General features: G+C 41.1%; 1 protein-coding gene across 1 annotated transcript in view; it reads right to left on the bottom strand.

Moving 5' to 3' along the window:
- The window catches only part of ARHGEF4 (Rho guanine nucleotide exchange factor 4), a 167,085-nt gene extending 152,503 nt beyond the window's left edge, over positions 1-14,582 (bottom strand). Inside the window, exons 1-2 of the mRNA XM_032446671.1 lie at positions 14,358-14,582; positions 3,682-3,717 (exon numbers count right to left, since the gene is read on the bottom strand). Of these exons, the coding sequence (XP_032302562.1) occupies positions 3,682-3,717; positions 14,358-14,567 (246 nt within the window). The 5' untranslated portion in view covers positions 14,568-14,582. The remainder of the gene's footprint in view (positions 1-3,681; positions 3,718-14,357) is intronic.
- Between the last annotated feature and the right edge of the window lie 6,706 nt (positions 14,583-21,288).

The following is a 21,288-nucleotide window of genomic DNA, read 5'->3' as shown; positions in this document are numbered from 1 at the left end:
AAGAACTTGAAGATCATCAAGTCCAACTGCAGCCTAACCATAGTACCCTAACTCTAACAACCTTCTGCTGAATCATATCCCTGAGCACCACATCCAAACGGCTCTTAAACACATCCAGGTATGGCGATTCAACCACCTTCCTTAGGAGCATATTCCAGTACTTGACTACCCTTTCTGTAAAGAAGCGTTTCCTAACATCCAAACTAAACTTGTCCTGGTGCAACCTGAGGCCATTTCCCCTCATCCTATCCCTTGTCACCAGTGAGAAGAGACTTGCCCCACTCTCCCTGTAAGCACCTGCTTCAGTTCTGTACCACTAAGGTACAGGAATAACATTCTCAACAAAGGCCTTGATCTTTCAAAACTTCATTCTGCACTCATGAATTCCAAAGGACATTTCTTTTGCCATATTTGCAACATAAGAACACTGACACACCACTTGCAGAAATCAATTCACAATGGCTATTTTGACTACTTGACAACACTGACATGTATGATTTTACAACTAAAAAAAGCTATTATACAGATGACTTCTGTAACCCCATTTCCATGTTTGCTGCCATGCCAGGAACACAATCTTTCTCCACTAAAAATGCATCAAATTAGCCTCATAGTCTCAGTGTGACTCCTCATAGTCAATACAACACACACTCAGGACATCTTTCAGCCTCACATCCATCAAATTATTTTGTTCTTTTTGTTTTTACACTTTTTTACTCAAATTCTGTGTAGTCACTGATATGTCCAGAGCCCTGCCTTTCTCTTTTAATAAGAAACACAGCAATAGTGACATGAATACTACAAGCCAACGTCAGTATAAATGGGCTAGGAAAAATTCCCCTTAATAGAGGAAAGGGAATGTTATGCTATCCATTAAGATATACTTAATACACTGGTAACATTCTCTGGCCAAAGCATAACATGAGTCTCCTCATCCTCTGGATATGTCTCAGGTATATTGAAGACAACTGGAAGCCAAACAAGAAAGATCAGAATGATATCTGTTCCAAGCCTATTACACAACCATATCTCAGGGATCCTGTCCTTCAGGAAGCAACACGGAAGCCTAACTGAATATAGTCAAAACATGAGAGCATGTGGGCTGACAGCTGAGACTGGAAATAAAGCACTTCCTGACAAACAGGAATGTAAATGGAGACACTCATCTACTGTGCCAGGAACAGCTCCCTCTCCATCAGAGGAGAAATTGTCTTTCCATTGCCCACTTCTACTAGAAGGAGTTAATCCTAATCTAGGCATCACCAAGCTTCACTGGCAGTCAGATCACATGCCGCTGTCAGGAAGACAGGGAGCTGACAGGAAAGCTCCTCAATGAAACAAATCCCAGTTTGCCATTTTCCTGTCATCTCCCCAATATGTGCTAATCACTGGACAAGATCAGATTGCTGGCAATGGTCACAGAGCTGGCTCTAAATCAGATCCTGGAAACCAGGGCTAAACCACCAGCACCTGACAAAGCAGAAACCTCTATGTGACACATACCAAGGCACAGCAGTGCCAGGTGCTAACCGGATCTGACCTACATTTGCTCTAGAGTGGATGCTACCATCCTCTGCAGGAGTCATAGAATGGCTTGGGTTGGAAGGGAACTCAAGGATAATCAAGCTCTAACTCCCCTAATGCATGCAGGGCCATCAGCCTCCATACATAATACTAGACCACCCTGTCCAAGGCCCCATCCAACCTGGCTTTGAACACCTCCAGGGATGGGGCATTCACAGCCTCTCTGGGCAGCCTGTTCCAGCACCTCACCATTCTCTTGGAAAAGAAACACTACAGGAAGAACATATTTCTGGCTTTTCTAGTTCCCTAGTGCCTAGCACAAAACTAGGCAGCAAGCCTTCTTGCTCATGGGGCTCTTCATCCAATGGTAAGGTCAGGAGAAGAAAAGGTCTATCTTCAACGCAGTGATTACTTCAGATTCAAGCCAAGAGGCAAGCAGAGTAAAGGTTGGAAGCTATTGCCTTTCAGTTCCCTTATTGCAGGCAGAATGTTAGGTATTCAGTACCCACCAGAACAAGTTCAGTTCTGCTGAAGGAGTCACTCCATACCTGTAGTCACAGCACAGTTTCTGCTCTTTGCAGAGGTACTACCTCAAACTGACTGGTTTAATGGAGATGAGCATCTTGTGCTTTGCCAACCACATTTATTTTACGCATCTCAGTTCTAGCTGTCTGTTCCACACTCAAGACTTAAATCTTGCATTTTTCACATGTAATCCCTGCTGTGATCATTAATATATTTGTAATCTACCACTGGGAATAAATGCACATTTACCTCACAGTTCTCTCTTGACTTAATACAGTACTGATGACTTTGTATACCCATCAGTGCACATTCAAAAGCAGATAGTTAGCTTTTTGCCAGACTAATTGCAAGGTGATGGGCAGGTATTACTCCATGCAAACCACCTCACTGGCCTGTATTAGAGAAAGGGAATTTACTGTGCAGTGCACGTGAGTATAACCTGAGTGTAGCATGTCAAATGAGGGCTTGCATCATGTTTTCCTTTCCCCATGAGCCTCCAGGTCTATTTGCATGTGAATTGCATGGAACATAAAGCCACAGCTCCCCTCTGCTGTGCCGGAGGTCAGCAAGGTCAGCTATAGCTGCATAAAAGATGTGGGTTTTCCCTCTTGCCACAGGAGACCAAATCACAACATAACTAATACAACCTACTTAAGTCAAATACAACCAATGCTACAATATACAGCCATTAGGAAAGTCACTAAAGTTAAAGCTACAACACTGATACACACAATAACCTGACAGTGGAGAAATAACCTACTTTCCAAGGACTTTTGACATCTGAAGAGAACTATTCATATTCTGAAATGGAACCTCATTTCCATCCCAGTACTCTCTCCTCGTGGGAGCTTGGGGGAAGGGAGCTAAAGGGAAAAGACTGAAAAATGACACTCAGGAGGAGCAACCTTCCAGAGATAATCAATGGCTCTGCAATGAGCAGTGGACTCTGCTGAATATTGATTAGCCAGTGCTGGCAATGCTCTGCTCTGGGGAGTCAGCTCTTTGCCAGCTGCCTTACATGAGCACAAAGGAGGCCTCAGCAAAAGGCAAACTGTAAATGGAAGGTTTTATATGGGAGGCTCTATTCAGGCCCTCAGTAGAGGAAAAAACAAGCACAGCCACAGCACTAACAAGCACAAAGCACCAGCAGTCCTGGTAGCCTCTACTGTTAAAGAAGTAATATGAGGTGCCATCCCAGGCGTGCCTTAATAAACTTCTTTAAAAGGACTTCTGCTTCCAAATAAGGCTGATTCCGTGAGTTGACACCAGTTCCTGTACACTAAAGTTTCCAGAAAATGGGGTGCTCTTAGGCATCCACACACAGCAGCTCTAACATTGCACCTCAGAACACATTGGGTATATCTACACATTTCAGGTAATATTGTATGCTGAAACCTAGGCCACTCTAAGCAGATTTCATACACCTAAAGCATCACAGCTATGTGTTAATACTGTCAGTGCTTTCCATTGTTCCTGACTCATTCAAAACTTAGATTTTAGGATTCTAGTATCTTTATTTTCCCCCCTGTACTTGGTTAGATATTAAGTTCTTAAATACAGGCATCTGTAGATACACTCAGAACTGCTTATTGCTGAGGAAATTAGCCATTAGTGACTAAAAAGTTATCCTACCTTTTCAGAAGCAGAGAGTCTGTTCTCACAGGCTTTCTGTGGAAAGAGAAATTGTGAGTCAGGGGAAGGATCTGGCAACCAAATTCTTTTAAAAAAGAAGGAAAAAAAGAAGGAAAGAAGTTCCAGTTCCTGCCTGGTGTAACTCATCTGACTTCAACGGGGCTGTCCCAGGGTAGACTCGTCCCTCTGTCTTTGCCAAAAAGAGAACAACAGGAGCCAGCCAAAGGCATCTGCTTTCGCATTTCCTCACTGAATCTGTTCATTATGCTTTCATGATAGAAAAGCTGTAAATAAAGGCACTTCATGATGTTGCATTGTGCTATCCATAATTACACTGTATGCGCTTCATCAGTATACATGCTTCAGGGCACATTGCAAAAGCTTTTTATTTATTCAGGACTCTCTCTGGGAGGGTGGGTTAAAAGAGGGGGAAAGCCAGCAGTTAGAAAAATGGAGTCTAGCAATTACCTAGAAAGGAGCTCAGTGTAAGAGGCAGGGAGGAGAGGCTTTATAGACCACGCTGCAAAAAGGCAATGCTAGAAATCCATGCTTAGCAGCACCCTAGTTTAGACCGCATGCTCAAATCCCTTCACTTACCCTTTTTCTTTAAGGTTACCAGCTCTCTAAAAGAATCATCATGTTTATATGGTTCTACTGCATTGCACTTTCAATCTGGATGTGGAAACCAAATAATCTTTTTAACACAAGACTTTCAGTTAGGAAACTCTGAAGGTAACTTTATATAACCATCAAGTACACAAATCTCCATCAGATTCATTCAGGAACATCCTGGCTTGTGCCTTGACTTCAGAGTGATGCAAGTCAGGCATAACACCCTTCCTTGGAATAAACATTAGAAAACCCAGGGTCAAATCAGAAGCAAATCCTGAGTTCTATAATGCTTAGGAAATAAGCTCAGAGTGATTGGCAGAGTGTGGAGCAATTTGTTATGCTGCCATGAAGAAGTTCTGTTTACTCTGCAAACACTTGCTGCTCCCATTAATACTCTGTTTGGATGTAACAAAGCTCTGAGGGAATATAGCACTTCTGGTGAGAGTGTTGCTTTCACAGGTTTAGAACGTGCCACCAGATTCACACGTGTAATCCTTAGGTGTGGGCTGGGGAAGGAAGGCTGAAAGCAGAAACTGGACTGAGTAGAAATGCACTGATAGACAAGGATGAATTGAAGAGATTACATTATGTGACCTGTATCAAAATACACTAGAAAAAGGCACCAAACAATATTAAATTGTTTAAAGTGTTAGATTTTGCTGTGGACTACAGAACAAAACCACTTCAAAGCATGTACATCAGGGCAGCATTTGGGTAGTTTAACAGCAATCTGGAAGATTTCTTATCTGTGCAATCGCACTTCAAATAATAATAAAAAGTATCTACAAACCAAGTTTTCTCCTGTTGCTGTCAACTGCTTCTCTGCTGGATATCATAATTGGAACAGTTTGGACAGATGGTTCTTTTTCTGAACACTGGCTTCATAAAAGTAAATGCTGACAGGTTGTGTTACTGAGTCCTGACTAATTCACTGCACAAGTGAAAATAGACAGGAGATACCAGGAAGCAGTCAGTGACAACAGTATTAAAGTGACAAAAAAAGGAATTTCACCATTTTATACCAGAACAACAGAGCTAAAATGTGCCCTGTCTGAGCCCCAGGACTTAGCATTTAACACAGAGAGCATTTTCCAAGAATTCCCGAACAGAAGCTGGCTGGGAAGAAAGCAATTATATGCCATCTCCCTTTAGGTCCTGAAGGGCAGAGGTGTCCAGGAAGGCTGGACATTCCCCAAGAAGGAAATCTTCAGGATCTGGGCTGCAAGAAACGAAGGCTGAAATATGAAGCTGAGTGCAGATGAAAGCGCTGTGTTTCAAATGGCTTGGGATCAAACCCACTCTAATTTGCACCCAAAACCACATACCATTTCAGGCTTGTCTGAAACTTGGCCAACCCTTGCTGAAAGGTTCACAAATTTCACTGCACTTGCCCTGAACTTTGCATTGGAAATGAAGTAGTAAAATAAAACTCTAATGTTGAAAGTTTTGCCCCTTTTTTGGTATTTTGCCTACACTGGTTCCTTACAGAAAAATAACAGTACATTGTTCTGTCTGAGCAGTGATCCCAACCCCTTTCCCTATGTGAATTCTCCCAGATATCTTTCCCTGTATTACCCAGGGCTTCATCAGCCTCATTGAATCTATGATCTTTAAGATGAGGAAGATCTCCTGCTACAGAAACACTGTTGGCTATGCGTACTTCTTTCAATCACAGGAAGAACATTCTTCTACCCCCAAAGCTTAAAGATAACAATCTTAAAAGTCTTCCAAAAACAAATGAAAGATTTCACCAAAAAAAGTCATTATATAGGAGAACTTCACATATTGATGATGGTCCCATCAGCAGCACAGCTACCAGGGTTGGATTCACAGACTCTGCTGGGTGTCTTTGCTTTTCTTAAATCTATAAAACCCTTTGCAATTCAGTGTAAGTTGTTATTGGTCAAGGCCACAAGTGCCCCGCTGTTTTTCTGTAAGAACTCTTGTTCTTCCTGATGCAGTAGCTCCCTTCTGTTGTAGGAAGTATTATTGAAGTCATCACTTAACAATTCTGTGTTCATGTGAACACTGCAGACCTGGGGAACTTTAAGACAAATTGTAAAGGATTTTGTTAAGAGTAGAAAAGAATGAACTATTCATCATCATATGCAGTCCTTGAAACTTAAACTATTTAACTAAACAGCAATGAATTTAAAGTAAAAAATAATTTATCCTTGCCAGAGAAGCTTACTGAAACTTCTGGAATAGCCTTCAACACTGTCCATTTTGTTCCCTATTCTAATTGATATAACTCCTTATTTCTTTCTTATTTTAGAAAGAATTAACATTTCTATAGAGAATTAAACCATTTCTGAGACCCATTTGTCATCCAAAAATCCAAATATGAAAATACATTGAAAGCCTCTCAGCTATGAACAACCATTTTTCAGGTTTATTCTAGAGCTGTAGAAAGTGTTCTTTAAATTTTCAGTGCTTTTAAACATATAAATTAACATACAATAGTAGTTGCCAGACCCAGCAGTGGAAGCCTTCCACTTGCCAGCTTTGTAGTTTTTCCCCAACATGCCACCACACAGTATGGAATCTCCCTTAGGCCACTAATTTGCTCCCAGTAATAAGTAAACCTCCTCTTCATCTTCTACTTGTCCACTCTGCAGAGATAGCTAAAGGCTACCTCACAATTTAGAGACGTATGTGCCTATGTGCTCTGTATACCTCCTCAAAAAAGCTACTTCCTGGTGGGAATAGGTCAGTATTCCCTGTAAAATGAACAAAAGACAGAGATGGAGTATTTCTCCAAGGCCCTGTAGGAAGCTTCAAGAAGAAATGTGGGTGAGCAGAAATCAGTGTTTTCACACAGAGTGGTGCAAATCTCAATCTGGAAAGGATTTAGTCTATTGCATTGGAAATGTAACACTGGTTTGAGAATGTACAGTAAGACTGTGTGTGGACCAACAGTGCAAGCCCTGGAGAGCAGAGCTTGCAAGAGCTCCAGCTCCAGTCAGGCTCCTAAGTCCCAGGTCAGCAGTACCATGTCATAAGCAAGCAGCACTTCCAATGCATTTTGTTGATGTCAGTCCCCCTACACTCTTTGCTGGGTACCCTGGCTCATTATTAATATGGGATGAGAAATGAAAGGCTGCACTTTCCTGATGAACACTGCGGTGGTTACACCACTTCGAATTTTGGTCTGGACTAAGCAAAGTACAGAAGTCAATAGCTCTTACAACAGCACCTGTTACAAAACGATCCAAGCTCTTCAAAGACTATTTGCAAGACAACTGACAATTCCAAGTGTGAAATATTCATAGTTTAATATCATCACATTGGAAACTACAATTTAGATTTAACACCTGAAAGCTGTCTTTGTTTTTAAAGTAATGCCCTTGTTCAATCACTTGCATCCAGGAGCTGGGACTTGAAGAAAACAATTTAATCTTCTATTGCCAACAATATGAAATCTACTTTCTCCTGAGCATTGACATTAATGTTTCTCCCACATTTTAGTTCATCTCCCCCACACTTCTCACCACACCTTAAGGGCTGGGACTCATTTTAGGCAGGGAGAGACTGACTACCAAGCTGAACTAGGGTTATATGTTTTGCTAATAGGATTACAGCAAATAATACCCCTCCAAAAACACTTATTCATATGGAAACAGCATTAATCCTTTCTGCTTGCCCCACCCCATAACTTTGTCTGAGAACAAAAATTGCCTGCATTGGCAGCAGAAAAACTTCTTTGGATGTTTCCAAATACTAGGAGGTTTTCAGTTGTTTTTTTATTATTATTCTTTTCAGTTGAGGTCTGCAGAAAAACACAGGCTTAGCGCTACTGTTTGTGTATGACATTCTCTCCCAGGTAAGTAATACAGGGCATTTATGTTATTCCCCAGAAATCAATATGGCACATAATTTTGAGGAAAAGGTAAAGAAATACAGAACGAGCCATAAATAGAACTGTAACTTCTATGCTGCTACTTCTGTGTCTCAAATGAAGCCACCATAGAGCATGATCAGCCAACACAGAAGACTTTAGTAGCACCACAGCACAACGTACTACCCCATTTTTCCCCAGTGAAGTCCCAGGAACAGATTTGTGTCACCTGTGTGATGTATGTGGATATAATATAGACTTGTTTCACATGGAGGGTGTCACATCAATACGAAGGCAGCTGTAATGGTTAAAGTGAGCAGCAATGCTGAAAGCTGTGCTTCAGGGGCAGATTTGCATCTTGCTGCAGTGCCCTTTGGCAGCAGCAGCACCTCTGGCTGAGGGTCAGTAGGAGAATTTGGAGTGGCAAACCTATGCAGGCACCCTGAAAAGCTGCCCAGGTACCTGTGCCATAAACAGAGTATGCATCTGAATCAAAGGAAATGTTTCTGTCCCAATTCCTCTGTTAACAAGAGGTTCTCAGAGCACCACTGCTACAACCTGGTGTACTGCAAAAGGGCACACAAAAGGTTTATCTCACTTTTTCCCCCCTCTAGAATCAAAATGGTCCAAGTGATCATAAACAGAATTATACTGTTTTCTCTAATCTATGAATAAATCCACCAATGCCATCCAAAAACAAAGCTGAGATTTAAAGAAGAGAAAAAAATCTCCTTTCAGATGAGGGAAAAGGTAGGATGTATCTACTAAAATTAAAATAACAGGACAGTTTATTTTCTTATTAAAAATCATTTCTCATTGCTTCTATAGGAAATGGGATGTTACGGTTAAAGGTCAGATGGCACCAGAAGATAAACTTTCTCCACTCTGAGACATATTCCAGAGTGCAAACAAGTTTCCAAACAAATTGGAGTTACATGTGTGGAAAGGATACATTTGCTAGTACTTAGAAGTTCAAATTTGATTTTGTTCCCTGTTCCAGAATGGCAGAGTCGTGTAAGTAGCTTTTAATGCTGTCCTGCCCAAGCATTCCTGTGGTTTTCTGGATGTTGTGCTATCTAGTAACATCTCACTGCTTTTATAATGCAGTTGTCACACCTCAAATTCTGCAGTATGTGCCAATTTTCATCCATTTCTCTAAATAATGACACTTGGAGCACTGTAATTTTTCTGTCCATCACCAGCTCTGCTTTCATTCCAGCAGATAGAACCAGGAACAGACAGAAAACACCTCCTTAGGTGTCTGTAATCATGAGAAACTTTCTAGGAAGAACACAAACTGTTCCAGCACTCACTGGAGGAAATGATTTGTTCTTAGTCATCTATTTACAGGTTCTCAGCCCACTCTATGTACTCCACTAGTCACATAGGATTTCACAATGTCTCTTTTTAAAGCAATTATAAAGTAATAACTCGCAAGAAAGACTTCCCTTTGCTTATGAGCTCCTGTGCTGCAGGAGTATGCATGAGCAGGTTCATTTCAGAAACTGGGCTTAAACTAATCACATAAAGAAGATATTCAGCTTTGATTGATAGCTCAGTTTGAGAACTATGATAACTGAGTGAAGACTGTTACACAGTCAAGTAGCTCCCAAACACAGGCATGCAAATGAAGATACAAATGTGGTGTTGAGGGAATGAACTGCAAAAGTAAGGCGTACCAGTTTTCCAGGGATCATTACACAGGTTTATAAAGGATGTTTCAGCACTGCTGTGCATACCAGCCCTTCACAGCATGCCCCCTCTGAACACACTGGGTGTTTTTCAGAGCTGGATCCACACAATCCCTGATGAATACTAAACATATTGGGGGGGGGGGGGGGAAGAAACACCTTTCTTGGCTTTTTGGAGTGAGCAAAGAAGGAAGTCAGACTCCCAACCAGCACACACTGAATGATTTACACTACTCAAAAGGAACAGAATCGTTGCCCAGAATGAAGAGCCAGTCTGAATGAAGCCCTCTGTCAGGTTCAATACCCAGCAGTTTACCTATTTCATTGGCTTATCTCTACCTGAGCCTACCCAGCATTCTAAACACCATACCATAAAAGACAGGCTACTTTCTTATTTCTAGTCCAAATGAATCCAGAAAATTTGGGCATAAATGAAAGAAAATGAATCAAACAAATATTTCTCTTGAACAAAATAAGCCCCTTAACTCCAAAAACAACATGAACAGACCTAAGTGTGCATCTCATCAGGTCATTGACCCCAAATTAAAGATCAGCAGTATTGATTAAATAAGCAAAGGGATATAGATGTATCAGTGAGGATATTCAAAGACAGATTCCAGCATTCCAAGGGGCGGAGAAAATCTGTAGGACCTCCTGAAAGTCCTCTTAAGCTGTATCAAGTTGCACTTAACAATACTGGCTTTCACTCTGAGGTCTGAAGGCACACAGTAAGTTTCAGTGGAGCTTCATTAACTGCTAAATAAAAAACACCTCACTGAGAAAGCATTTCTGCAAGCAGCTGAACTAACAGTCTTGGATCCATAGTCAACCAGACTTGGTTTCCTATGGATCTACAGTTCCCCAGCACGGAGATGGAAATATTTGGCACTGCTTGTGATGTTTGATAATGGACAAACAAATACAGAAGCCTTTCCCTTGAGAGGGGCATGAGTTAAGTCTATCTCCACTCCCTGACTTCTACCTCTCTCATATGAACTCTACAGCTTCTGCCTCACTCAAGTTCAGCTGAAATTGGCAAGTGTTCAGAAGATAAAGGAGTTACAGACACTGCAAGATCAAGTAAGCCTATGAAATAACTCTGTTTCCAATCAACATGCTAAGGCAGTTGAAAAATAACTCTGAAGGGAGTCAGCCAGTTCCCACTGCAGTATTCTCATTTTCCAGCCTGCCACCTACCAGCACAGAACAAGAAGCATGGGCTAAGCCTGTCTCACACTCTGTAGATCAACATTCCATTCCTTGCTGTGCCAAATGCTTTTTGTGATCATGGTAAGTCAGGTTGGGACCAAATTAAAAAGATTGAAACAGTAGAGCTTCCAAGTATGAGCTTCCTAAAGACAACATTCCACTGCTTAAAAAAGAAAAATAGGTGAAGTATTCTCAGAATACACTGATAATGTTAAAAAACAAGGTAACAGCCAGCAACAATTATGCAAGTGGGCAATCACTATAAAATAGTGACACTCCTGAAGCATCTTTCCTCCCTTTAATAGACAGCTTTCTTAGAAGATGTCACTTGGGATCCACAGAGGGATTGCTCTTCTGAAGAGGTCACCCACATCTTTAACTTCCAGACTGCTGCGTGCAGATGCTGGAATGAGAAATAAGGCATAAAATACACTAGTGACAACTTCAAAAGGGGTTGAGCTTCCACTGAGGATCTTTTAGAAGTCAGTAATAATGAAAGACTTAAACTCACCTATCAGCATCCTTTTCTCCCCTCAATTGGATGAGGCACAAAGCAAGTAGTTCCTCCACACTTTCTTGTGGCCCAAGCTTAATGGTTGGAGAATTCCTTCATAATATAGGAAAACCAGCCTCTGCTTTCCCCTCAAAGAGGCTTTATCCACCTTTATCACTGCCACATACACTGAAATAATCCAGTCCCACAGAGTTTATAATCCAAAGTAAAAATCAAGCTAAAAAAGCCATTAAAAGGGTAGACAGCCCAGAAGAGGTTGCATTAATTTAATCATTTGTTTCTAAAACATGACTGTTATTTCTGAAGTTGTTTGCTTCTTCGTGAAATAGCAGCTCTGGACACAATACATTGAGCAGGCAAGAACTGTACAATGAAGGGAATATCTGTGATGGAAAGAATCACTAGCAGAATGTAGAGAGATTGGTGTCTCACCAACTAAGCACAATCTGTGTGCTCTTCTATACAGTCTGACACAAGAAAATGCTACAAAACAATAGAAGTCCAACCATCTGCAACAGCAACACTGCCACTGCCCAAGTGTGAGACTGGGCACTGGACTGGCTCCCACCAAGTTTTCAACTCAGCTGTATAGATCCAAGCGGTTTTGTTACATTTCAGGTCCACTGGTTGCACAAACTGTTAGCCCAAGTGGAGAATCTCAACATTTCATAAGGCATCTGGATAGCAACTACTTCAGACAAGAGATGGAAGACTAGAAAAGCTCCTCCTACTGACAAGCTGTACCATCTAGACAAATGCATCTCTGCATAGATGCATTCAAGACCAGCTGGACATGGCTCTGGGCAGCCTGGTCTAGTGGTTGGTAACCCTACCTACAGCAGGGTGGTTGAAACTAGATGAACATTGTGGTCCTTTTTAACCCAGGCCATTTCTATGGTTCTATGCAAGAAGACTAAGCATAACTGGATTCCGCCAAGCTACAGAACCTTAAGAAGAGCAACACTGTGCTGCTTTCTCATCTTGTCAGTCTGAAGGAGAACAGACAACACTCTTTAAATGGACTAGGATGTGGAAGAGGCCAAAGTCATGGAAAAGCATCAGGAATAAAATCTGGTCTCAAATCTTAACCATTTTTAAGAAAGCAGAATAAGTAGAAAGCATAAATAACTAGACATTGATGTAAAATAAAGTCTGGTTACTCTCTCAGCTTAGCCAGAACACTGTAACATTCTCAGAGAGCTTCAGGTCTACAGTTTTAATAGAAGCTGTTCTCCTTGTCCCCTTATTTCTCAAAGGTCTTGTATGCAATGTGCAAATACAATGCTACAGCAAGAAGAGCAGGAGCACCTCTGTTAACTTATGTGTTTTAATAACATCGCCTGATATTTACAAAACACTCTCCACTCAAAAATGAGATAATAAATTCAGCCACAAGCTATGCAAAGTACTGAATGATACCATGTAGTTACAGTTCAGTCCACATGGATAACTTTGTATAGCAATGGGCTTATGCGAGGAAGGGAGCTGGATGGACGCTGGGCCTCCTGTGTTACACTACACCAGCTTCTGCTACCCTACATGGTGATGACCTCTCATGATTTTCCTTGGATCAAGCACTAGCCTTCTCCAAACAGTCCAACCCTACACATTATTTGCCACTTGTCAGGTGCAGAAACAACTGTTCATTCTAAAACGTAGCACGTGTGCACAAAACTACTGTGTGTCACTTCATGTTTCCTACACTTGTAATGTCCCAAAAATCTATGCACTGGCAACAAATCCAAGATACTGAAACTACTGGACACACCAGACTGACCACTGGATGTTCGCCTCTGGCTTATCCCATAACAGAAGTATGGCTCCTAAAACCTACAAATTCACATTCAGTTGCAAAGGAATCAAACCACAGCAAGAATAACAAGATCAATTAGAAACATGCCTGAAAATGAGCAGCCAACACATGTAGAGACACCTGTAAGAGAGTTTCTAGCTGCTGAAGCACCAAGTGGCTCCACACCCATGGTCTGCACCACGTCACCATTTATTTCCTACCTACCATATATTTCTGAAGGAAAGACAGCCAGGATATTTCTTTCATGTTATACCCTAACTGGTGACCATCAATTAAATACCTACAGGTCTTTTATTGTAACAGTCAGACAAAGGAAAACTTACTACAGATTCCAGATTAATAAATCTAGCAACACTATATATAAAACATCACTATTTTGATCTCACATGCCTCAATCCTTCTCTTACAACTAGCCCAGTACCTTGCTTTTTCCCCCTACAGAGAAGCACAATAAGCAAAAGTATTTGCTTATTGTTATTATATGTTTGCTTATATGTTATTGTTATCAGTTCACATTTAAGCTAAGTCCCACCACAGCCTGTACATTGTTTCTTCACTATAGCTGACAATATACCCTCAAATCTCAATTTTACACTTTTGTTCACATTTTCAGAACTGAAATACATTCTAATGTCCATCCAACGCAAGAAACAAATGTAAGCCAATAAAGAGCACCACCAGGAATTTCATTTAGAACACAATCTAAAGTAATCACAAATTTATTGAAATGAAGCAATAGTATATAAACTGGCTAGCAATTACTCATGTAATTGCTATCCTACTCTACTAGTAGCCCCTGTAAGTGCTCCCCTGATGGATCACTTACCTCTGGGTACAGTGTCAGGGTCTGCAGTGCCCCTTTCAAAACAAATAGTGAAGACAATTGCCTGGTACATATTAATAAACTATCAAATACATCAGCAGGCACTGCTTAATTTGCCTTTTAAGTACATAGGCAACTAACTAAAAATCTCACATATTTGCACTGAAATCTCCTACCTTGCAGAGTTCCGGCAGTAACCAGCACATCAGGTATGCTGTCAAGGTGAATTTTGCTTTCATGCATCTTTCAGGCAAAAAGGCAAGGTAAACTTGTACCAAATCCAGTTCTTCACTTCTAATGCTACTGCCAACATTATTAATATCATCTCTCCCACTCTCCTGTCTTCCTTCTTCAGCTTCTGCATCTAAACATCTATTAAACTCCATTTAAAAAAAGGCTTTCCCCCCTTCCTTCTCCACAAAGCCCTGATCTTCCCAGTGACAACTGGGGAAAACTTATCTCAGTAAGGATATTCCTCACTCCTCTGAAACTATGTAGCCTTGTCTTTAAGCCAGCCCAAACAGATCATGGGAGAACTTGCTTTAAACCGCATTGGCTCTTTGCCTTTCTCATATTGAATGACCTCTTGCAACCATGCATACAGCTACAAGATTAATATAGTACCAGCTAGCCTTGTCATACAACACAAGAATACTCCTGCTGATGCCAAGAGAGAAGAGAAAGATGCCGTTTATTTAAAGAGCAAGGCCCCAGTACTCCCTCATTCACTTTAGGAGGGAGAGTGAAAGATGAAAAACCTATTTGCTTTGATTTTTTTTTTTTTTTTTTTTGCTAACTGTGCTTCCCCAGAACAAATCCCAATTCTGTAAATATAAAGAAATAATGTTCTTGTGGAGGAGGGTTTTTTCATTCCAGAGACTTCTAGCCACAGTAATTCATTGTCTGGTATGTTGCAGATGCCAAGCTTCTGAAGGCTATGCATTTCCAAAGGATAAACGAAGCCTTACAGACAAACTAGGGCCAAGACATTTTGAAATAATAAATAGCACTTCCAAATGCAAAAAATATGAAGAAAATATGCAAGAGATCAACTAAGCAATTTTCTGGCTAAACATTAAGCAGCTCACTTGTGCCTTGTGGCAGCTCAGATTTGCTACTCGTCGCTGCAGAAAGCAAAGATCTAAAGGTTTCAGTTTCATGGTATCAATTCAAAGAATTCAACAGCATCAACAACTAAATACTTCATTTTCATCAACAAAGTAAATTCTCCTGATGTAGAAAATTAGATTTATTTTTGGCATGGTGTTGAGAACACTCAAGGAAAAATATCACTAATGCTTGCAGAAGAATTGATCAAGAGCTCTGATACCTTGGAACAGCCCTTTTTAATATACAGAGGATCTTCTGGTAGCTAAAGCTTTCATCACCTTGAGCCACCCTTAAGGAACAAATACAGCAGTTGTTAATAATTGATATCTAATTTTATAGTCTTTAATCACGTTAAGTACCACCTCAACCTAATCTCAGTGATTTTTATAGGACTACTAGTGAGCTACAAATTACCTTATAGCTAGAAGGACATTTCAGAAAAGAAAAGGTAAAGACAGTTACTACACAACCCAACACAGCGTGGCCACAGCAAAGGGCAAATGAAATGCAAAGAAGCTTCCACATTTGTTCTGTCTGACAATGTATCCAGCTCACCTGGTCCCACTGATGGGTTCAGCTGCCACTATTTCCCTCTCCTTTCACATTAACACAAATTTGAGAAAGAAAATACAATGAAATATGGAGCCAAACCTTTCTGAGAGCGCTCACTGTAATGATGCGGAGCACCATTTCCACTCCTGCAGACAAGCCAGAGTACAGATGTTGAACTTAAACTGTCTCTCGCAACTGCAGAAGAGTTGGATATAATCCCAGTGTTCACTCCTCCTAGCCTCATCCCTATGCTGCCAAAAACATGTGTCTGCAATTCCCATAGAATGCTCACTCAGATATATCACAACATTTGAATAATCCTCAGAAACAGTGCCTATCTTTTCCTACCTGCAGCTGTTTGGTGCACTGCTTGTGGGGCTATAGGTGTCGGCAACTTGCAGTAGCCTTCCCTGCACAGTAACAAGTACTCCTCACTCTTCATTGTGAGAGCAAGCCACTTCTTGAGCAGGAAGATTTCACAGCTTTGCCTTCTCTCCCTTCTTATCTATAGCAGTGAGTTAGACCACTATCTTTGAAAGCAGCTGTGGCCACGCCAAAAGCCTGTATCACTCCTGCTACCATTTTTAAGTTATAGTTATGGCACACTTGACAGAAGATGACTAAAAGAGAAGTCAAACCAAAGAAATGTCAAGAAGGAATTAGTTAAGCCAGCTTTGATTTCATCATGCTGTCAGCTGAGCTTGAAATCACAGTAGTGGATGCAGGTGTAATCTGCAGATATCGTTAAGGTACTTTCTCTTTGTTGGTTCCCAGATAAACATGGCATTCTCATATGCTGGCAAAATCATCATTTCTCTCCTTCCCAATTCTTTGACCACTAAACTTCCACATGAGATATTCTCACACCTTCTCTGATCCCTACCATTCATGATATAAACAACTAAATACAAACCAACAAAGAGAAGTCTGATCATCAATAGTCCCAACATTTCTATCCTGGACAGAAAACATGATAGAAAATCTCAATAATTTTAGGGAAATAACTCAGACTTAAAACCCTAAAGCTTCTTAATTTGAAGTTCTTATACTTTGCCACTGGTTATCATAATAGATCTTTCAGTTCTTTTAGGTAAGTGCATGGTTGCATTAAGATTTACATCAAAAGAAACAAGCCCTACATTACCAAGCTGTACACGCTTAATCTTTCACTTGAAAGTCTTCACACAAGTAAAGGTGCATTAGTATATACCTTCAGCATAGGTCCGGTCTACATAACAAGAAGTCAGACACCACTGAACAACTGCCATTCCCCAGTCAGCTTACTGTTTTTATCATATTTTCTCCCTGCAGATCAGCATCTGAAGGACACTCCTTAAACTAAATCATAAAATTTAGATATTGGAGAAATACTGCTATTTAAATTATAGCATATTATAGTACAGCAACAAACTCCACCTTGACCACAAGGGTACATAAGCAGTCCACCAGAACAGAGTAATCCAGAACAGAGTAATGCAACAATGCAACGGAAAACACAACAACAACAGAGTAGCAATGTGCAAAGCTACATCAATTTAGAATAAGCCCAAATGCAGCAGCCATAGACATTGGAGGAAAGAAAGAAAAATCCTCTACTTACCATTGCAAGGCCTCATGTAGGCAGGAGTCTCCAGCAAAAAGCCTGTACTTCCACTGCCAGCACTTAAATGACGTCTGGGAAGGGATGCATCCTGGCTCCACCCCTTTTGATCACTCAAGTACATTGCATGCACCTGTGTTTCCCAGGATTGGCCCTTCCCTCCCACCAGGTGCTCAGTCACTGCTTCAAGATGTGACTTAGCATTTTTGCTACAAACAGCTACAGTTTCCTGCCTGTGGAACAGGAGCCATAAACATGCAGACAGCTCTATATGACTTTAGGATACCCCAGGATGAAGAAAAACTAAAGGTTTTACACTTGTACCATGGAGATCACCTAGTAAAAATGGACTATGGGCTTTCTGATTACTGAGAGAACTCCAGTGATTTGTTCTATATGTTATTACAAAGCGTGTCTTACTCCCAGGCTGAATTTGCCTTGTTTTTTACCTCCTAGACTTGTAATTTTTGTGCATATCTTTTCTTCCTTTTTCTTTTTTCTTTCTTTTTTTGACTGTTAGGAACGTCTTCTTACTGAAATAACAATTTATAAAGTCATCAAGCAGACTTTCACTTGTCTTTTAATTGAATGAAATAAAATTCATTTCATTTCTCACTCGAGTACCTTCCTCAACTTTCAGATCCTTCCCTTCACATTTTCCTGAATCACTCCCAGCTTTTCAGCATCCTTTGGGAAGTACAAAATTCCTTTACTCCTCAGAATTTCCCGTAATTTATAAAAATAATACTAAAAAATAGTAACTTTTTGTTATTATTGGATAAAATCTATGCAATTGTGAAGAATTAATTTCAGTGCTGGGGGTCCCTGCCAAGTGTGATAGGCAATTTTCTTTCCACAGCCTGCAGATACAAGTCCAACACTTGTGTTGTGTTGAATTGTTGATTCATATTTGCAGACAGCTTTTCTTGCCAGATAGGATTAGAGCGCACGCCTACGGCTTCTTCGGCACAAAATGTACTGCAGCAGAATGGGTCCTTTTGTTTTGTTTTGTTTTTAAAGTTAAAAATGATTCATAGCAGAAACATGATGTTTCAGGAGGGTGCATGTAAGCTCCTGGTAGGTCATATCCAGCTCCCTGCTCAATTCTGCCCACACTGAAGAACAGCTGCTCACAAGAGCTCAGGATAGGAGTATGCTGCCTGATCCCAACATTTAATACATAAAATAATGTTTTTATTTCACCTACCCTTCTCTCCACCTTATCTTCCATGGGTTTCTAACCATATTGTAAGAAAAGTTCCTGTAAACTGGATTGGGAAAGAAAATGATAATCTTGAAGCCAGTTTTTTTGCTTGCATTCTTAGACAGCCCATCCCTGACCTATTAACACCATTACGTATCTCTGAAGTATTTTAGAAGATCAAGCATATTTGAATTATAGAATCACAGAATTGTTAAGATTGGAAAGATCAGTAAGACCATCCAGTCCAACCATCAACCCATGCCTACAACCACTCCAGACCATTCCACTCAGTGTGACATCTACCCTATTCCTGAAAATCTTTGGGCACGGTGGCTCCACCATATCCCCAGACAACCCATTAAATTGCCTCACCAATGCTTCAGTGACAGAATAAACTGAGCACAGTACTCAAGGTGCACCAGACAGTTGTACAAGCACTCACCAGAGCTGAGTGCAGAGGACAAATACTTCCCTGCTCCTGCTGGCAACAATATTTCTGATACAAGCCAGGTTATCATTTGCCTTCTTGGCCATCTGAGCACACTGCTGGCACACATTAGTATAGTTGTCCACTAGCACACAAGATCCTTTTCCTCCATGCAGCTTGCCAGCCATTTTGCCCTAAGCCTCTAGCAATGCCTGGGGCTGTTGTGTTGGTAGTGCACAGTCAAAAGACCCACTGGAATGGCAATGTGCAGCATTTTAAACTCCTTAAAACTATTGACAGGTTATACAGATATGCTAACCTACTGGAAAGTTATTGTGTTCCTTGCCTTGGCTACTGAAGACCCTAAAAGGAGCCACAAAATCCTTGACTGATCAATCCCCCCAGACAGGGTAGGCCATGTGATATTTCTGATGATGCTGAACCCCCTGGCAATCTTACATTAGTACTTAGAGAATTACCCAACACCTAAGAACATAGCAAAGCCTCCCTAATCTGCAGTGACCAAGGGATGCACTGAAAGCAAACTGGAATTTGTTGGACTGCGTCCATCTGGGTGGGCTATTTCCCAGCAGTTTGCTCTGAGCTTTGTAACACTTCATACTTATTCACAAATGAACAGCAGTATTTAGAACATTCTTTTTGCACAAGTGAGTCACAGCTGGACTGCCTTCCATTAAAGCCTCCCCCAGGTTACATACAGCATTCAGATATTTGCATCGGAGCTGAACATGTGATTACAGCACACATAAACTGTCCCAAGGTAGGTCTGGTTTCTGTGCAGTAAAGGTGGAGGTTTCTACATGCATTGTAAAAGAAACACTGAGGAGCTTTGGAGTTTGTCATGCAGTGAACTCAGTGCCACTGAGGGAAACACCATGATGCTGCTGACTGCTTGTGAGCAGTGTCCTAGCACTGGCACTCACTGCATTGCAGTACATCTGATTCTTGTCCCAGGAAGTCCAAGAGGTGTGAAAATGAAAACTGGCTGTTTCCAAAGGAAGTTCAGCTCAGGTTTCAGCCAGAGAACTGCACTCTGGTCTCACAACTCACAGCAGGATGCAACAACCCTGCCTGAGTGTCAGTCTTCAGGAGACCCCTGGCCACCTGCTCGAGCATCCACCTGTTAGAAGTGCCCTGGGATTTGCTGTAGAGGAGCAGCAGTCAATGCATGCTTTGTTATTCCTCTGTTTCTGAAATCTTCACAATATCACAGGAGAAAGAGGGGAGCTGTGCAGGTTTCCCCACGCTATGCTGAGGCCCTGTTCAGATTTACCTCCCCCAGCCTGCACCTCACAGCACTCCCACCCCAGCCCTGGGCACCCAGGAACAGGACATCAAGTTCTGCCCATGGCAGCCCAGGCCTCTTGGAGCAGCCATGTCCTGCAGACACTGCCTGATCCCCAGGCAAAATGCACACCCTGGCCCTGGGCCTGCACTGTACCAAAGTATTTAGAAAGTATGATAGTTGTATAGATGTAATGAAAATACAGCTAGAGAAAAGTAGATTGAGAAGTGCAGTGAGTTTCCTTCAACTTGCTGAAATTTGGAAGTATTCGTAAATTTACTTATGTGTTTTCCATCAGTTAGAAATATAAGGTAAATATAATGGGCACATAGACTGAGTTGAGCTTCAGTCTTCAGCCTGCTCTCTCTCATGCCAGATTTAACCCTTGTTGTTTTCCTTGTTTCATCGTACAGTTACGAGTAATGAAAATGAAACACTTGAAGATGTGCCTAGAAGTGAATACCTCCTTCAAGGAGCCGACTCACTTGTTTGGGAAGCATATCATACAAGGTAATGGAGAGCTTTGGTCAAGCAGCTAGGTCAGGACTGATGCCTCAGAGAGGCCAGAACTTCCCTTCCTCATACACATGGCCCTTCTCAAAGCAGTGAGTGTTTATGTTTAGAAGTTAATCCACTTTCCGAATGGCACATGTTTGATAATCTAATAACTTACTTGGGATAAAATTAGAGTACATAGTATTCTGATCTTAGTATTCAGATTCTCCCAATGCTAATCCAGGTTTTTTTTTTGCAGAGGAAAAGAATTAGAGGGTAGTGCCTGTATATACTTCTGATGTAGGCTGGGGATTTAAAAAAGATCCATAAACTCTTCCTAAGCAGTAGATTATTTTCATTGAATAGTAAATTTTTAGTGCTGGATAACAGTGATCCATTATAAAACAATAAAA

Source organism: Coturnix japonica, chromosome 9 (assembly GCF_001577835.2).
Source record: "Coturnix japonica isolate 7356 chromosome 9, Coturnix japonica 2.1, whole genome shotgun sequence".
Taxonomy (NCBI): Eukaryota; Metazoa; Chordata; class Aves; order Galliformes; family Phasianidae; genus Coturnix; species Coturnix japonica.
Note: the sequence above shows the minus strand (reverse complement) of the source record. Positions and strands in the feature narration are given on the sequence as shown.